The sequence below is a fragment of the Excalfactoria chinensis genome, chromosome 1, assembly GCF_039878825.1.
Source record: "Excalfactoria chinensis isolate bCotChi1 chromosome 1, bCotChi1.hap2, whole genome shotgun sequence".
Taxonomy (NCBI): Eukaryota; Metazoa; Chordata; class Aves; order Galliformes; family Phasianidae; genus Excalfactoria; species Excalfactoria chinensis.
The window spans coordinates 53,285,677-53,305,349 of NC_092825.1; the positions used below are offsets into that span (position 1 = coordinate 53,285,677).

General features: G+C 44.2%; 1 protein-coding gene across 3 annotated transcripts in view; it reads left to right on the top strand.

The window, feature by feature from the left end:
- Window positions 1-285: 285 nt before the first annotated feature.
- KIAA1549 (KIAA1549 ortholog) overlaps window positions 286-19,673 on the top strand; it is a 131,119-nt gene continuing 111,731 nt past the window's right edge. For all 3 annotated transcript variants that reach the window (XM_072345845.1, XM_072345864.1, XM_072345854.1), the window contains exon 1: window positions 286-519. In XM_072345845.1, coding sequence (XP_072201946.1) covers window positions 417-519 — 103 coding nt within the window. In that variant the 5' untranslated portion in view covers window positions 286-416. The remainder of the gene's footprint in view (window positions 520-19,673) is intronic.

A 19,673-nucleotide genomic window follows, 5' to 3' on the forward strand; every position in this document is an offset into this window, starting at 1 on the left:
TCCCCTCCCCCTGCCTGCCTCGGGCCGGCCCCGGCCCCACCCCGCGCGCGCGAGGAAGAGGGCGGGGCGAGCGCGCTCCCGCGCAGACGCGGACGGCGGGGCGCGCGCAGGTGGCGGGCGGCCCCGCTGCGCTCGCCGCCGCCGCCGGCCGGCCTCCGCCGGGGCTCGCGCGTCGCCGCCGGCGGGGGAGCGAGCGCGAGGCGGGCAGGGCGCGGGGCCGCGGGTTCGGGGCCGGCCCCCGCCTGAAGGGCCGCAGCAGCTCCGCGGTCCGTCCGGCGGCGGGGAGGGAAGGTGTCCGGACCCCCCCCCCCGCCCCCCGCCGGCAGCGGATGCGCCCCGGGAGGCGCCGCCGAGCCCGCCCAGCCCTCTCTGCCCGCGGGGGAGCGCGGGACGCCGCGATGCCTTGACGCCGTGCCATGGCGGGGATGACACGCTTCGCGGCGCGGTGGCGGCCGGCGCTGCCCGCCCTGCTGCCGCTGTTGCTCGCCGTGCCGGCGCTGCGGGGCTCGCCCGCCGCAGGTAAGGAACAAAGGCGGCCGGCAGGTGTGCGGGGCCCTGCACGGCCTCCCCGCGCCGCTAACAATGCCCGCTGCGTACCGCGGGGGCGCGTCGCGCGGCCCGGCCCCGCTGCGCCGTGCACGGCACGAGGGAGGGGGTCCCGCCGCCCGGGTACGGCCGCGGGTGCGGCGCCGCTTCGCTCCGCGGGCCGGGAACGGCCGCTGCGTGCTGGAGGAGCGCGGGGCTGCCCGGGGCTGCCCGGCTGAGCGGCACCGCTCGTTCTTCCTTTCTTCTATTCTTCCACTGTTTGCTGTGGTGACAGCGGAATGAGCCTGTAGTTAAGCAGGCAGCTTCATCGCTGAGGTGTCTCCTTTGGTCCCGCTCCCGCGGCGTGGTGCTTCGTTCTGAACGCCGGGTTTTGTGAAAGCAGCAGCCAACTCTTTGTGTGTAGAGGCAGTTTTGCCGCGATTGTGGGCTTTCTGTTTGGTGTATGCCGGGTAGAAAGTCATGCAATTCCGTCAACGTCCAAACAGCGTTAAGAACCCCGCACATAGCAGGGGGGTTGGAAGTGGATGTTCACTGTGGTCCGTTTAAACCCAGGCCATTCTGTGGTTCTATGAACTATTTCAGAGCAGCGTTACTGAGAGTGCCCGGTGCTGCTGGCTGCTCCGAGCAGGGACAGCCCCAGAGGCGTCCCGGCCTGATCCATGCGGGGCTGCCTGGTGGCTTCTAGTGAGCTTCAGAGATTCCTTTCTCTCCGCGAAGATACCGTGCTTCAGAAAAGGAGGTGTCAAAGTCGGGGATTTACTTGGCTTGTTTCTGCCCCTTCGAGCTTAACAGGACGGCTGGCTTTCTTTTTCCTGGAGTTTCGCAGTAAATCGGTGAATGAAGTCTTTTGTTGAGTTGTTTGCCTGCCACTTGATAGAGCTTAGACACAAGTTGAGGAGGCTTTCTGTGAGCTTGCAGGAGGTGCTGCTTCCTTGTGTAACAGCAGCGATGTGATGTAACCCAGCAGGGCTCTGGCAGGGCAGCGCTGTCCCACCTGGCACAGGGCACGGCCTCGTACAGCATCGCTTCTTTGGAGCCTGATCCTTTCCTGCTGGACGTGTGAGCCATGTGTTGTGAGTTGTAGCACCTTGGTGGCGCTGAGTGGACTTGCAGTTGTCTGAGATGTGTTAGGAATAGTCCATTGATTGCGGAGATGGGAAGACCACAGGTAGCAGAGAACAAGCATAGTTGTTTCTTGGCACCGTTAAGCTGAAATGCTAGATAAATCTCACTCTCACCATGCTTCTTATTTGTGTGGGGTCCATCATCTTTACAAAACTAAGACACAGCCGTTACCCTACTTGGTTCTTCAGCCTCAGAACCAAAGAGGAGACGTGTGCTGGTCTTCTGCAGTGCTCACCTTGTTGGCAAGCAGATCACAGGTCCCTGAGTGCCGGGCGCTGCTTGTCAGTGCCATTTGGACTCTGCTGGTCCAGCACTGCAGCCTGGGGTTGTGTAGGGGTGCAGAAGTGGCATGGCTATTGGAGAAACCTGCTTTGCAATAGCAAAGTGAACATCAGTGCTTAAGAAAACGAAGAAGTAATAAATTAAGTTGGGTTTAGGAGTGCTTGATCCAGCTCCCACTAAAGTCACATGTTGCTGAATCAGGGCTTTGGCTTGCACCACTCAGCAGATGCCAAGCTCCCAGTATGCAGATAGGTGTGTACTGAGCAGCTTGGTGTGTGAGGGCTGGGGCAGGCGCTGAGAGCGCTGTGTTGCTATGGCTAAGCTGTGCTGTTTCTTTCATTTCATTGCACAGTCTCTGACTTCAGGGATGGTTTGTCCTGTTTAGCTGCACTGTTCCCTGTGGGAGAGAGGGAAGTTGTGCATCGAACTTTGAGAAGCCTCCGTGCATCTCCTCAGGGACCGAAAAACCAAAGGCCATAGAATATCCCAAGCTGGAAGGGTCCCACAAAGACCACTGAGTCCCAACCCTGTCTCCACAAACCATCAAAAAACCAAGCCCTATCTATCTGTGAAAGCATTGCTTTTTGGTTACTCCTGGTGCTGTGCTTGATGGTAGGTCAGTTGGGGAGCAGGGTGCAGTGGGACAGTTTTAGGATGTTCTTTGTTCAGTGTGGTTGTACACAGATGTTACAGACACTTGGCTTGGCACCATGTCTCCAGTAGCCAGGTGAGCTTGTCCAGCTCTCTTCAGTACCTCCTCGCACAGGGTTCCCTTTAAACCAATGCTGTGCTTGCTTTATTTATGGCAGCCTTACGCTTGCAAGCTCTGCTTGTAGCTTTGCCAGTGGAAATGTGTTTTTTGTTTGCATGCCCTTGCAAGAAGTCAGAGTTCTAAACAAGCTGGTGCTGCTTTCTACTCAGTCATGTCTGCCTTGTGAATGCCACTCGTTTTGGTGCAGCAGGATCTCGGGTTCCTCAGGCAGGCCCAGGACTTGTGTGCTGGTGACAAGGTGGGCTTCCACAGTGCTGGCCTTCCTGCTGTGAGAGAATTCGGGCACCAGAGCACTGCTCCTTGCTGCAGAGATTTTGCAAGAGGAAAGCTGAGAACAAATTCAACCTTTTCAATTGAAATCTTATGAATTATGCATTTTGCTATGGGCTGAAAGTTGGGTTTTTTTTTGTTGTTTTGGTTTTTTTGTTTTTTGTGTTTTTTTTTTTTCCCCCAAAATGTCAGTTGAAAGAGTTCGGCAACTTGTGATGCTGAGGCAAGAGGGAAACAATAGTTATTGCTTTGAGTTCTGCCAACTTCTTTTCTGAATGACTGTAATACCCTTATGCTTTAGAGCATGCAGTTAGGCTTTGGCATATTGTGACGGCTCTGAAGGGGATGTTTTCTCTGCTGCTGCTTTGAAAGTGACTTTTTTTCAATGGCTTGAAACAACCAAATGTAGGCATGCATGGCTGTGGCAGGGATGATGCATTTTCTTTGTCTGCTAAAACTGAAATGTATCCAGTTCTCATGGATCTCCTAACACTGACCAGGGGTGTGTGTGTGTGCCGCCTATGGGTGTTCACCCAGCCCAAAGTGGTACGTGAGACACGACCTCCCTGTGAAAGTGTTCTAAACTGCTCCAGTAGAGGGGCTGAGCCAAATTTCAGAGCTGAGAGCTGCACGTGCCTGCCTTGAGTTTACAAACATGTCTGTGCTGTGTAATGAAGAGCTTTCCTTTCCTTGAGGAGCTTGGACATCTGCCTCCTGGTGCAGTGTTGTGTGGTGGTATTCACCGCTTCAGGCCCAAGGGGAAAAGGAGAGATGGCTGTTAAAAGGAGCTGACGTGGGATTTGTGTTACTTAAACAGCGGCAGTAAGAGAAAGATCTGCGGGTCTTCTCTGGTCACTGTCCAGGTTGGTTGTTAGGAAGAGTTTCTTCTCAGCAAGAGCGGTGCTGTGCTGGCAAAGGCTGCCCATGGAGGTGGTGCAGTCACCACCGTCCCTGGAGGTGTTCTAGAGCCGCGAGGGACGTGGTCAGTGGGCATGGTGGGGGTGGGATGGTGGTTGGACTGAGTGATCTTAAAGTCTTTTCCAAACTTCATGATTGTGTGATTATGATTCTGTTGATGGATGAGATGGGTGTAGGAGCTGGAGGAGTCTGCATCTGGCAGATGAAGAACACTATGAGGCAAGAGATGAAGGCAGGAGTGGGAAATATGTCTGTGGATGAGTAGAACAGAAATAAATCCTAGAAGAAATGATTAGTGTGACCTAGAAACGGGATGGTCAGACTGGGAGATGTAAACGGACTTGGTTTAAAAAAGAAAAGAACAACAAAACCACTCCAGAACAGTCAAGTAGTGTTGAAAGGAGTCAGAAGTAGTGAAGATGCAGGTTTGGGACAGCACTGGAAGAGATACAGCTGAAGGCATCAGTCTTGAAATTTAGTTACAGAGGAATGTATGCCAGCTGCTCTGGGATGCTTTCCCCAGAACTTGGCAGAAAACCTGTGATTTTGGAGTGTGGTACCTTTCTTCTCATTCAAAAGTGTGATCATCTAGTCCTTGAATCTTCAGTGGAAGGGCATCTTTCAGCCCGCTGACCGAACTGATTTTCAGGGTTTGTTTTAAAAATGGGAGGGCTTCCTACGTGGAGTGGTAGCAGCAAATAAAGATGATGAAGGCAAAATTAAATGTTGGAAAAAAAACAACAAACCTCTGCAGTTTTAAATTTCTCTTCTGCCCATAAGCTGTGGCGCAGCTATAACTGTATGATCACAAAGTGTATATCCATGTATGGAATCATAGAATGACTTAGGTTGGAAGGGGCCTTAAAGGTCATCTGGTTCCAGTCTGCCTGTTGCCGCTCAGCAGATCAGGCTGCCCAGAGCAACGTACAGACTGGCCTTGAATGCCTGGGGGGATGGGACATCCACAGCTTCTTTGGGCAAACCAGTGCAATAATGTGTATATCTGCATAAACAGTGTGTCTGGCAATATACACACCTGCAAATATCTATACACGCGCATACCCACATGCCCATAGGACCCTTACCATATCCAGTGTACAAAACCGATCCTGCTCTGGGAGAGGGTGGGAGGTGGGTAGCAAATGGAGAAGTTATCTACGGGACTCCTGCTGTTCTTGTGGCAGATGTTTGAAGGTGTGAAATGAGTGAGGTGAAGGCAACTGGGAAGTTGTTAGTGGTCTTTTATTAAAAAAAAGAAAAAAAAAAAGAAAAAACAGGGTTTCACTGTTAATGTAGTTAAGTGCTGTCCTAGGTAATTGACCTGTGTTGCTGTTGCAGAGTTCCAGTGTGACGTGAGCGAATGGCTTAAAGCAAGCATCCCACAGGTGGTCACTAGCTGTGTGTTCCTCATGTACTGGATACCTATGGGGTTTGTGTTGCAGAAATGCTGAGTGCCTGCAGCTGCAATAGGAGCCAAGAGAAGCTGTTCTTGAATAGATATCAGGCACGTGATTTTAAATATTTATTAATCTTTCAAGTTGGGCAGTCAGAATTTGACCTCGCTTCATAGTTTCGCCATTTGTAATGTGCAATTTCTTAGGTGTATTTTGAAAATCAAACAAGAAGTGACTAAGACATATTCACATGCAATAACAGCGAGCACAAAAGAAAAGTTCGTCGGGAAGCCAAAGACTTTTGTGTTTGAAACAATAAAGATCCAGTGGGCGATAAACCAGCCCACCCTCACTGCGGTTCTCAGAAAAGTATTTTAAGAAATGCTGTTTGTAAGCGAAACTGAAGTAACAGGTAGTGGTGTTTATTGGCATTTAGTGAATTAAGCCTTTTTTTAGCGTAGGCTAAGTGTTACAGATTGGAAGCAGTGTGCTGTTTCATTGTGTGGTGGGATTGTGTTTCATTTTAAATCAGATCTTCTCAAAAAGAACCGATGGTTGCTCACTTTAGCAGTTTCAGCTTACGTCTCCTGCCTGCATTTGGTCCTCTTTTTTTTTCCCACCTGACTTCTATGAATTCCCTATGTACGGTTTTGAATGGGTTTTAAGCCATCTGGTCAAGGCAGTGTAACTGGTCTTGTGGTTTGAAAAAGAAGTGAGGCCAAAATCGGTATTAATCATTACCAACAAGGAGGGAGCAGAGGGAATGCTGGCAACGTAGTGAAAGAAGAGCCTGAAAATCCAGATGCTTTTCAGTAAGGAGAGTGTATAACAGTATCCCTCTGAGGGGGCTTCGGTCTTGCACAGCGGTAGGGTGATGAACAGGCTCTGCAGAGGGTCTTTGTGAGTTGATGTGGTGTTGGTAGTGGGGCAGAAGGGGATTCAGCGGCATGACTTGTGCTAGAGCCCACGAGTGCGCGGGCTTTGGGCTTTAGCGTGCTCTCCTTGGTGTTAGAGGAACTCATGGGCTCTCCCCAGAGGCAGGAGAACCCTGTCTGGAATGCTGTGAGTGGAGTGCAGCGCTGGGCTGCCTGCTCTGGTTTGGGGCCGTAACATAATCCATCACTGGAATTACAGGAGCAGATGAAATAATGAGCTAACAGAAGGGCATTGCACCAGTGATTCCACGGTGGTGTAGAAGGATGGATTAGGTGACCTCCTGAAGAATTTTGCAGCCCTGTTTTGTGAGGCTCTACAAATAATGTAATGTGCAGATGTGCAGCATAGGGCCAATATCTGTGCATTACTGAAAACCATCTCATGTGCTGTTTGTGTGAGGAAACCATCTGTGATCATATGCTTAAGTACTGCCTCATTAAGCTTATGCAGAGAAAAGCCAAACTCAGATTTGATGGGCAGCCTTAGTAATGACACCTCCAAACTTCTGGATGATTCATTTTAGGTTTGGAGTTTTCTAATGTTTTCTTTTTGCACCTACAAGCAAATAAAGCTTCGCAGCCTTTGCTACAGTGACCGTCCCTTTCCTATTGAGCATACCAATAAGAAAATCAAACTGACAGCACTTTGTATGTGAGAGAGATCTCCTTCTGTTTGTTCCCTTGCCAGAAGCGTTTGGAACTAAGTATACTCCCTAAGTTTTTGCCCTTTCAATATTGCAAGGGCCGTTCATTATTCTTCTAGCTGGGTAAGAGCTGTGTTTGTCTCACCTTTTTCTGTGGTTCATAACACTGTTGTTAAGAACTCAGCTTTGTGTGCAGAGTTTGGGGAGCGCCGCTCTCAGCTGTGCAGCCATGAGGTGTGATTTAGCTCAGAGATGGCTGGACCAAAGCTCTGCGTGTTTACATAGCTGATCCTATGGGCTACAGTTGTTGCTTTTCGAAAAGAAGGGAGGTGGTTGTGTCAGCTATACAGGTTCCAACTAGGCAGCTTTTCTAGTGGATGTCTGTATTGAAAACTGGAGCTAGAGCCAGTGCTGTGTTGGGAATAACGTGTGTGATATATTGGGATAGACGCTGCATGTCACAGAACCAGATCCTGATCTAGATCAGGGGTCTTGTTTGAAAATGTTTCCAATTAAAAGCTGACGATGACCTTACTTCCTGTCCTTATACTGAAAGATGAAACAGATTTGGGCTTCCAGCCATTGACGTTTGTTTTTTTTTAAGGACGTAATTTATTCCATGCACTCTTTCCTGAGTGCGTGTGCTTTTTATAGTCACTTGGTGGGGAAAGAAATGTGTTCGAATCAATACAATAGTCAAGTTTTTGCCATGAAATGTACTAGCCCTGGATAAAACAAGCAGGGAAGTTTAGGGAAAATAAATGTCAATTGCCTGTTTACCACATTCACTTCTGTGAGTGGATGCTTTGCTGCTTCTACTACAGCCTGGTTCTGAGAGCTGTAAAACTTGTCGGAAGGATTAGGGTAGCCGAGGAATGCGAGGTGAATGTAAATCCATTTTGCTTCTTTCTCAATTGACTGGATTCCCAGTAGACAGTGTCACTTGAAAGTATAATCTTCTTAAAATCCTGGGGGCATTAGAAACTAACTTAGAAACAAAGCTGAACGCAGTTTCGGTGCTGGAGTATTCATTCTTTTGATTCTTTGATATTTACTGCTCCAGCTTACTGTAGGCAAAGTTTAATTATTGAGGTCAGGAGAAGATGGTTCTTGAAATCATATTGCTAACCAGATTGTTTCATATTTATGAAAGCAGCGTGGTTGTTTTTATGTTTATAAATGAGCCAAAAACATCCAGACTTGCTTCTCATGTTTGGGACTGTGCTGACAGTTCAGAGTTGGTTGCATTATTTTACATTTGGAATAAAAATAAAATGCAGCCCTGAAGAAGTGCATGCAGTCTTAAGTTGTGTCACGCGCTCGTTGCGAACATCGGTGTCATTTAGGTAAGATGCTTAAGAAACATTCTGCGTGACTTTTCCTTGTTCCTAAGTGGTGAGAAACTCAGAGCTAATGTCTAAATCTTGCGCTCTTGGCATTAAGTAATTAAATTACATAAGGTGTAACTTGACAGTAAGTAACTTTTAAGATTATTATTATTTTTTAAACCAGAAAAAGTATATTTCTTGCAAATGGAGGCACACGAGAGGATCTGCTTTATGAAGACAAACGCTTGGATTTGAGAGATTAGCTCCTGCTCCTACTTGCGTTTCTCATAGACCAGAAGTTACGTTTCCAATGAATGAGTGGACTTGGTTTCACAGAGTCTTATTTTGAGATCCTCTATTTTTAGCTTTGGGAGAGTGAGAACAAATGAGAATTTTGCCTGTAGATGAAAGAAATGAATTAATTAAATGGGCAGCTATTGGAATTCTTCAGTGTGTTTAAGATCAGTCCTTGTGGATTGAATTATTTGGAGGGGGATAAGTGAAAAGCGCAAGTGCACGTTAAATATAGTTGGTCTGAAGTAGTTAAAGCAATGACCCAGAGCAGCAGGTGTTCGTGTGGCATGCAGAAGTAAGCTCAGGAATGCGGGACTGATTTGTGCTTATACCTATGGTAAAGCGATAGCACATGGGTGGGTTTTATTGTTTGTTTGGTAGTATTTGGGTTTTGTTTGTTTAATTGTTGTTATTGGGAGATACATCATGAAGTGATCTGATAACAGTGTAATCCTACAGTGTCTACATTGTGTTTCTGATGTAGAGGGATGTGAACTTAGTCTGTCAGAAGGAGATGATCATAGAATATTTCATAGAATATTTGGAAGGGATAGAACATATGTAACATAACGTAGAAAGTTGGAAGGGACCGATAAGGAGCGACCCTGACTCCATACAGGGCTTCCCATAAATCAGACCATATGTCTGAGATCACTGTCCAAATGCCCCTTGAACTCCAGCACTCAGAGCCATGCCCACAGCCCTGTGCATCCCGTTCCATGCCCACCGCCCTGTGGTGCAGACCCTGTCCCTGACCCCCAGCTGCCCCTCCCCTGGCACAGCTCCATGCCGTTCCCTCGGGCCCTGTTGCTGTCACACAGAGCAGAGCTCAGCGCTGCCCCTCCGCTCCCTCTGAGGAGCTGCAGCCGCCATCAGGCCTCCCCTCATTTTTGTACATTGGCCCACAGTATCAGAGGCAGCTGTTGGTGGCATGGCAGTAGAGACTGAACCCTCCCGCCAATATTCTGTCATGTTTTGCTGTTGTGTTATAGATGGCTGCAGAGGGGCATCCTGACTCAATGGCATCTGGTATGGAAGTGTGTTTGAAGCAAATACGTGTCTTCTTGAGTTTCTCTGTGTGAAGAAAATGGCAGCAATCGACATTCATCAATTGACTTATGGAGTCCAAACAGTGGCTGTGAGCGCAGTGCAGTGGTAGAGGTGCGTTTCAGTCCTGGCAACAGCAAGAGTGAGTCACCTCCATTGGTGCTGACATGGGTGTGATGTGCTGGCTCTTGTTCATTGCTGGTGAAAATGCGTAGTTGCTGAAGGTGACTCTGTCGATAAAATAAAATAGCTTTTTGTAGCTGAGAATTTGCTCTGAGTGTTATTGGACTCTTTGTTGTAGTTTCCACGGAGACAAACAGGATGTCCAATACAGTAAACTTTAAATTCTTTTCATCCCTTTCTTTCCTACCTTGGAAGAAAATCCATTTATTTATTTATGTATTTTTCCATATATTATATAGTCAATGCTATCTCTCAGTCAGTCTCTTGGAGGGAATATCAGAGGGAGAGGAGGGGGCGTAGGGGGGAGGGGAACTACACTGTTTCCAGATTTTGTTGGTTTGTGCTATATTTTCTTTGAAGCTCTTCAGGAGGAGAGTAGAGCTCATTAGGAATGGGTGGGTTTTTTTCTGGTTGGGGAAGACACGGGAAAAGAGAAAGGAGGAAGAAAGCAGTGCCGTCTCTTGCCATACGTGACTGATTTTCCCTCTCTCAAAGCTGTTGTTCTGTTATTACACCATGCAGAGGAAAATCCAATTTAAGATGCTGCTGTTAATTCTCTCTTAGCTTGTCATTGCAGTTTTTTGGGTGCCTGTAATGTACCCTGTGATTTTAAACAGTGTTTCACTGGAATATTTTTACTATGTTTTGCCTTGTGTTCTGCCCTGTAAGCAGGATATTTCTTGAACTCTGCTTGGAGCTCAATCATGCAAACAATTGCATTGGCACCTCTGGAGGCAGAAACAAGCATCTGGGGATGTGAGGGAGGTGCAGGAAACTTTAAAAACCCAGCTGCCACTGGCAGAATAGCACCACAGCCCTGTTTTAATCCGAAATTAATTTGTTAAGGAGCAACTGCATTACAGCTTGTTTGCTCTTAAGTAGCTGCTGTTGGGAAACCTTCATTTTAACAGCAACTCCTGCATTTAAATGCAATCACTTACTGGTAGGCTTTTTTAATACTGTATTGCTGTTTGTGATTGCTTTATTATCTGGAAGGCAAGTGGCTCTCTGTATTCTCAAGCAAGAAACATTCATGTGATTGACTCCAGCATCCAGGAGATGTTGGATTGCAGTCTGTGACTTTCAGCACTAACTAGGTAGTGTTGTTTTCTTGCCTGGTTGTACAGTACCATGTGTGAGACGGGGTTTGGAAGTGCTGTTTGTCAGCACTGAAGACAAAATATTTTGTAGTGTGCACGTTCATCAATTCCAGCAGAGTTTTGCAAAGTTTTCTGAGTGCGAACTTGCTGGCTCCTGGTGTAGCTGGCAGCTTTTCTGTTAGCAGAAGAGTTAAAGGAACAACGTGGGGCCTGTTTTATTGCCTGCCAGAGCACATGAGCCAGCAGTGGAACCGGCAGGCAACGTGGTAGCCTGTCACCATCACCATCTTGTTTGAGTTATACTGGGCTGAGGCAAATATTCATTCTGCAGAAGAAGATTGCAGAATTGCAAGGGTTGGAAGGGACTTCAAGAGATTGAGTCTAACCCCCTGCCAAAGCAAGTACCCCACCATAGTCCACACAGGTAGGTGTCCAGACAGGTCTTGAATATCTCCATAGAAGGAGACTCCACAACCTCTCTGGGCAACCTGTTGTTCAGTATTCTGTCACACTGACAGTAAAGAGGTTCTTTCACATGTTAGTTTGGAGCTTCCTGCATTGAAGTTTTAGGCCTTTACTCCATGTCCTGTTGCTGTGCACTACTGAGAAGAGCCTGGCCTCATCCATTTGCCTCCCACCTCCCTTTAGATGTTTACAAACATTAACCAGATATGATGCAGGAGTTTTCCTGAACGTCGTGATGTTGTGAAGGGTTGGGTGCAGAAAAGAACACTGAAGTATTTTGGAGAAAAATACAAGCCAGCACATTTTTTTACTGGGGAGCAGATGCATTTTTATTTTTATCTTGGTGGGCTTTCATAGCCAAATGATACTGAATTTGGGGTTTTTTCTCCGTGTGTTGTCTTAATGATGGAACAGTATGTTTGGGAGAGGAAACCTCATTGGAGAGAAGCTAATAAAAGTGAGTCATTTGGGGCTGTGCGTGTAATAGGTCGCTTTTGAGAGGCTGTTTTCCAGTCTCATGCGGAGCTGGAAGTGTCACCCTTGTGGTTTCTTTGATGATGATTTGAGTATCACATAGATATGAAACAGTACAAATTCTAAAGCATCTCTGGGATGGAATATTAGAAAAAATATGAACGTAACTAATCAGTGTACTCAGTCATGCTCAAGGCCTTTAAATGGAGTGCCATGCAGATTTGAACTTGCTGACTTTTTAATGAAAACTATAGGTTTTGGACATGCCAGGCTTCATTAGTTTTTCTTGTTAGAAAGATACGTACTTCACATTTTAGGTGTTACAGATGGACTTTATTGGTACCTTTCCTACAGAAAACACCAACATGGATTTCTGCTGTGATGCTATGCAATATTCAGAGTACATATGTTTTCTTCTTCCACAGCCAAACTTGAGTCATACATACAGGTACAGGCAGAGAAACATCATTTTTAATGTTGTGTGTTCACTTACTGCTGTAAGACAGTCTGTAACAACCTCGGGGGCAAGTTTAAAACAAAAAAAAAATTGGAATTTAGGATAATGAAGCCAAACACTGCTGGTTAAAGGAATGTTACTGTGACATTTGGGACAGTTTCATCCAAATACTCAATATTGTCTTTCTGAGTTTAAATAAAGAGCCTACTTCTCTATGTGAAGGGTGACCTGACAGCTTATGAATGATGGTTTATCCTCAGTATGAGACAAACTCGACTCTTCATGAAGGTCCGGGAAAGGTACTGATAAGCTCAGCTGGTGTTTTTCCCTGTGATGGGGTTTGGAACTACATGATCTTTAAGATCCCTTCCATCCCAAACAACTATATGGTCGTTAGTTTGTGGCATCCACTGTTGCATTTGATAACCAGTGTCTACTTTTTAGTGGCTTAGCATTTCAGGGATCTAACTTTTGCTCAGTTAAATGGGAAAGTGTGATTATTTCACGGTATGTACACTTCAGTTGGTTATGAGATTAACATTCCAGGCAATTTAACTTACCTCTGAAATCCTTAAAACAACCTAATCTTCTTTTGTTGCTTTTTTTTTAGCCAGTTTAAAGTTTTTGGAAAATGTTTTTTGTGCAGAGCTCTGTACTGAACTTGATTTCTCAATGATTACATCTGTTTCTTGTATGTTGCTTCCTAGAAATGAAATCAGAGTTTGCTTCTTGAAGAAGTGAGGAGGGTTGGAAGGAGGGAGGTGTTGTTAAAATGCCCTGCTTTTGTAAGCCTGGAACAGAACTGGGCAAGAGAGGAAGGAAAACAGAGGTAATGACTGTTGCTTGATTGACTTAACATACTAAAGGGGAAACAGACCATGCTTGAATCTTGGCGTTTCTGTAGGGTTAAGAATGGTGAACATATTTAGTGGTAGTTTAGGGGATTTTAGGTCTCTAATATAAAAGAACGGAGGACTTTTTGTTGTTGTTGTTTTGTTTTAAATCCCTGTTTAATTGATTTCATTCCTCAGTAAAAGAGACTGTTGGAACAAAATGATGGGGGAGAGAAAGAGGAAATTCTGTGCAGGTGTGTGTTGGTACTATCAGATTTCTTATTTACCATGAGAAACAAGTGTTCGTACAGTTCGTGGAAGCTATCACAAACACTTCTCACCTATTAAAACTTCACTTTTGTTAGAGTGAAAAGCATTATTGCTTGCTTAATTCTTTCCCTTCTCTTTCAGGGAAAGGAATTTCCAGTTTTTAGATCATAACTTTTACATTTCTATTAATTTATTTTTTTTTAGACCAGCTTTGTGAATGATTTATTTAATATTCAGGCTGTAACCTCCTGTTTTATGGCTACAGAAAGACCTACTATTGCAACTGCACAGTTATTGCATATATATTTTGCTTGTAGATCAATCCTCGGGTAGCACTAATGTTCTTATGGGTAGTATACTGTCATTTTAATGGTGCTATAATTCTGTTACAAACTATGACAGATTATTGCAAAAAATACCAGACCAGTGCATAATAAATATCAGACACTCTTCGGTGAACTGCTTGTTTAGGGTATATTAGATGTGTCAGAGATGTTACTGTGCTTGACAGTGTGGAAGACTTGAAGTGACTTCCTGAATTGTAGGGATGTTGTTGGGAATTGGGACTGATGGGCATGTGGGAGCTGAGTTATTAAAAGTGTCCACCACAAAGGTATCTGTTGTCATTAGGTATCTGCTTTAGATTAAAAAGCTAATTAAACTCATTTGTTTAAGGATGCCCTAGAACAGATGCTAATACAGTCTACTGGATTTTGAAGCTTCCTACCAAAATTCTTTTAAAGAGTTTATTTATTTATTTTACAAACTCTGCATGGAGGCTAAGTTGGTTCATTTGGACTTAACGACTGAAGGCTGTAATGATAACATGGCAACCGCTGTTGTTTTCTGAAATGAATTAGGCCAGAGTTGGGACTGGAAGAATAGGAGGAACAGTTAGGGCTCATTCTGTTGCTCTCTGATGTAATAAAGTTGTGGCTGTATGTTGTCAAAGAAGGACTTCATAGAGTCCAATGATATTAGAATATATATATATGTATATATATTTTAGAGTGGTCATCGTGCCAAGGTTCAGGTGCTGTTGGCCACTGTTGCTTGTGGCATGAATCCCTCCAAGCATGGTTTGCACGTTGGCAACTGCTGGTAGTGTGTAGGGGTGGAACAGATGGAGATAAGCTGATACTTCTGCAACAGTGGAAACTTCATTACATCAGTGCAGCACTATAGAAGCTGATATCTGCAGTGACCAGTATTACTCATTTTAGTGCTTTCTTTTCACTTCCATGCTATATTAACCAATTAGTTGGAGTTTTTTGTTCTTTGTTTTTTTATTTTTGGATTGCAGTGCAGGGAGTAAGAGGTTGACAACAATACCTCAGTAGTTTTGTTGATGTGGTTTTTGGTTTCTTAGTGAAATGCTGGTGTAGATTTTTGTCTGTGTTACTCCAAGGACATCCTACTGATCTGTTTGTTACCTTCTGTGGCGAAGATGGCACCATCTGAATGGGACCCATTGTGCTGAGACCCTGTGTTCTTGGTTGAATTAGTTTGCTTGTGCTGTTTGGTTTTCCTGTGGATTTTCTACTGTGCTCTATAATGCATATTGGTTTTCTTCTCTTTGACCCACATGCAGCAGAGCTATTAATCGTTTTTAGTTGTAGATGCCTAGTAGCTAGTTTTCTTCCCTTCTGAGTTTCCTTTTGTGGCTATTCTGGAACTGGTTTATGGCCTCCCCAGGAAACTGTGAAGCAAAGGTTGAAAGTCTTGTTGTAATGACACTTGAGCGCTCCTGAATCTGTAATGTTTACACCTGGCTTCAAACTTAAAGCAGTGTTTGACCAAGAAAAGCAATGGGTAGGAAATGAACCAGCTGAAGAAGATGGAAGAAACTGTTCTATGACTTTTCTAACTTACAGAAGCTTTTTTAGTGATGATGCCCTTAATTGCACTCACAGTTGGCATAAAATATATATCTGTATCACAGCTAGTTTTTAACTCCTCATGTCTCTCCCATTCCTGGCTTTAGAAACCTTAGCCATAGTCTCACTTGCTGTCTTTCTTCCTGTCCAGAAAATGTTATAATGGAGCCTGTCTGCATCTATGTTTCATTCTTGATCTTCTCTGTGACAAAGTTCTTTTTGGGGAGCAGTAGTTATAATTGCATGCAGTATTTAAGTTGAGGTCACAGGGTGTGTAGTGTAGCTAACAATGTATTTCTGCATTGGCCCCTATTTCTCTCTCAGGGGCCTTTAGTATTTTGTTTTGTGCTTTTGATTTTTATTGAGCACTGAGCTGATACTTAGAAAGCTTAGTTAAGGTACTAGAAGCTTTGTTAGGGAAATACGAGACAAAGAGGTGATCCGAGACAGCCAGCATGGCTTCACCAATGGTAGATCATTCCTGGCTAATCTGGTGGCCTTCTATGGTGGAGTGGTGGCATCAGTGGACAGGGGAAGAATGATGGATGTCATCTGTCTGGACTTCTGAAAAGCTTTTGACATGGACTTTCACCACATTCTTTTCTCTAAATTGGAGAGGTATGGATTTGAAGGGTGGACTGTTCAGTGGATTAGGAATTGGCTGGCTGGATGCAGCCAAAGGGTGATTAATGGTTCTTTGTCAGGGTGGAGGCCAGTCACAACTGGTGTTCCTCAGGGGTTGGTCCTGGAACTGGTGTTCTTCAACATCTTTATCAGTGACATAGATGATGGCATCGAGTGCACCCTCAGGAAGTTTGCAGATGAAGGCAAGCTGAGTGGTGCAGTTGATACACTGGAGGGATGGGAAGCCATCCAGAGGGACCTGGACAGGCTGGAGAAGTGGGCCTATGTGAACCTAATGATGTTCAACAAGGCCAAGTGCAAGGTGCTGCACTTGGGCCAGGGCAATCCCAGGTATTTATACAAACTGGGGGAAGATCTCCTTGAGAGCAGCCCTGCGGAGAAGGACTTTGGGGTCCCGGTGGACGAGAAGCTGGATATGAGCAAGCAGTGCATACTAACTTATTTACTTTTCTCTCGCTGGCCACTTCTAGAGGATGCTAAATAACATATCTGTACCCACCAGCTGTGTAAATCCTTTTTATTCTAAAGCTCAAGGACATTTGAGCTTATTCCTGAATTCCAGAGTTCTGTCAAAGAGCCTAGTTAAAGGCTTTGAAAATCTGCAGGTTTGGGTAGGTAATCACTGTGCACGCATTGCTCTCCCCAGAGCTGTCACTGACATGCAAGCTATGGTTTACTTCTGAGGAATTTATCTGGAGACCTCTGAGATTAGAACTCCATTCATTTCTTTTATAGATCGTTGTGCTTAGCCCATTTGTAGAAGAGGATTAGGTAGAAATGCTGATTGATTTCAGGGAACTCCCTGTTGTGGGATGATAACCTTATCCTACTGAAACTAGAAGCAACATGAACGAGTGTTCTTACAAGTGTTCCACCATTTCTGCTTTGTCCAAGAAGCAGGTCTCTTTTTTAAAAGTACTTTTTCAGGGTAGGCTTGGGAAGGAGGCTTACGCTTTTGTCAGCTCCCATCAGTGCAGAACTCCAGGAAAAGGTTGTGTGTCAGTGCTGTTGTATGCCTAGTGTTTTAGGGAAGAGGAAGAGCGTTTGTAGTGATGTGTCTCATGAAATCTATCTTTAAAGTGTCTGACTACATTCAGTGAACAGGTAAGTACGGCCTTACTGGCCCTTTTATCTTTTTTAGGGATTAGGCCCTATTTACAAATACTGTATTTCTTGGCTTGCTTATCCACATTCAGTTTGTGAGCAGTCTGGAGTTACCTGTACTGCTAGGTAACATCTGTATCATAAGATGTGATATTATTTTAGTTTCTCTGTATGCATGTCTGTATAAATCTGAGGGGAATGAAGAAGCATTATGTTTTAATATACCAGGAGGCTGAGTGGAATCTAGCTGAAATCGCCTTGTGTCCCAAGGAAACATGTATTTGTGAGCTCAGTGTGTTCTCTACTATAGCTGTTCTTCTCATGTTTCTCTCATATAAATATTTATCATTTAATAATTGCATGGGAGTATGCTGAAGCATGCCACGCTTCTTATACTGAACTTAAGCCAAACATTTCCATATATGTACATTTATATACGTATACAATACATAAATACATTTATATGTATGTATACAGTGTTTATACATATGCTATTCAGAACATAGTTATGCATTTATTTTGACTGTATTTTGGGATGTGCAGCAGTGAAAACCTGGAAAGTAAGAACTTTGCCTGTTAGAAATCTGTTTTGGGACCTGTGAAATTAAGATCCCACAAAATAACAAGCTGTGTCTAGTGAAAACTACTGTCTTGGCCTTGTCTATTTACATTCAGTTTAGCTCAGGCCTAAAATCAACCAGTGCAATATTCTTTTAACAGTTCTCCAGACTGTTCTTAAGCTATTTAGCTGACACGGCTCCTCTAATTGCACTAAATGCTGGATATTTGCTTGAGATTGTTCTCTTAAGGTATTTTTAAATAATATTATGCAGCTTTTGCATGGGTAGTTAATGTAAAAAACCCATTTTTCATAGGTATGCATGCTTAATATCCAAATCTTGCTGAGTGATGCTGTATAGGAATTTCTAGGTCGAGATATCTGGAAGGAATGAAAACATGTATTCCAGAATAACATTGGTAACAGTATTCTATGCATTATTTTTGGCTATACATGGCTTTCCCTTAATGCTGTGTGACTACCTGCTATAGCATGGCTGAAGTTTGTGAACAAGAGCTGTGATATCTGAGAAGGTGGGGTGCAGGAGGGAAGGCAAGTGGATTTGAGAGGCCATGCCCAAGCAGACAGAGATATGCCAAGGATAAAGACAATATAGTAAGTATTTTTGAACTCTGAAAGTTATATTCATCTTAATCCTAAAGAAATTGAGGCCAAAAATAAATTTACTGTCATTAAAAAGATGACGCATAGTAAACTTAGAAGCCACTTTTATCTATTTGCTTGCTCATTAATGGGAATAGTGGGAAAGCAATCTCAGCAATCTAATGTATTATATTTGGGGGCAATTAATAAGTACAAATGTATAGATATAAATGTATAGTGAGCTAAAATTGAGTGTTTGCTATTTTCTTTGGAAGCACTGAGGGAAATACAAAACTCCCTTGAGGTTTTTGTTCTTCTTTCCATGTTTGCTAATTGGGAACACCTTTTTGGGGATACCAGACAATGGCTTTTCCCATGAGGTCTACTTACTTCCTGCTGGCTTGTTGGTGGTGCTAACAAGTAGTTGTGTAAGGAACTTATGCTTCAGGTTCATGCTTCAGAATTCAGGTCTATAACCATCTGAGCTGAAGAAAAATCATCATGGAAAGGCTTCTTTGTATCTGAGTAATAAAGACAACTAAGCGATGATTTGGCTTTGCTTCTTAGTGTTGTGCCTCTGGTGCATCTCTTAAATTACCTTTTAATTTGTGAGGCTTGTAGGTTACTAGCGTTGAGTACTACAGAAGAGGTACTCGGCGCTTTTGAAAGATGAGTGGATTTCAAACCCTTCAGTCCTTCAACAGTGAGGAGATGATCTTTTCAACAGTTCATTTAAAGCTTTGTACGTAGTGTTAAGTTCTAGCCAGGGTTGCTGTGTACTTTAAAATGTATGCTACTTTCAGAAGCTTGTGCTATTTCAGCTGATACCTGGATAATGGAGAAGGTGATCTGATGTGGAAGACGCTTGACACATTGAGTTCATTGTAAAAGTTGACTTGCAGTACACTGGCAATTTTTTGGAAGTCATTTGCTTATTGAACACAGTTTAAATTGCAGGTTTGGATATCTTTTTTTCAGTATCTCAGCTTTCATGTACAGTGCTTCATGAGAACTGTCTGTATGAAACTCAGATTTTAGTTTCTGGCAACTTATGTAATGCAGAGAGAAAGCACAACGATCCAGATGAAATGTCCTCAAACTTTCAGAGGTATTCTGTTGTTCTGTCTTCAAGATATTGCTCATACAGAGTTGTGAACTGTGTCAAAAAATATCATCCATTTACTAGAAGAAAGATTAATTGAGTAGTACAGGTTGTCATTATTTTTCCAGCTTCCACATAGCAGCCAAATGGAGCTTTCAAACTCTGGTGTGTGAAGACAGTGCCTGAAGATGTTTTTCACGTGTGTTCTGGCTGCAAGAAGTAAGAGGAATGTTATAGCACAGCACTTATTTACACCACACATCTGCAGTTTTTAATTGTATTGAAGTATCTGTAATGCAGTAAAAGATTCCATGGGCTGTTTGTGGAAGCAGTAGATACAGGAAAAATGGCAGTCTGTTACTTTGAAAAAGAGAATGGTGTTAGTGCAGTGCTGATCAACAGTCTAGTGTTAGCTGTATGTAAAATCAGAGAGTGGTATGGGTAGG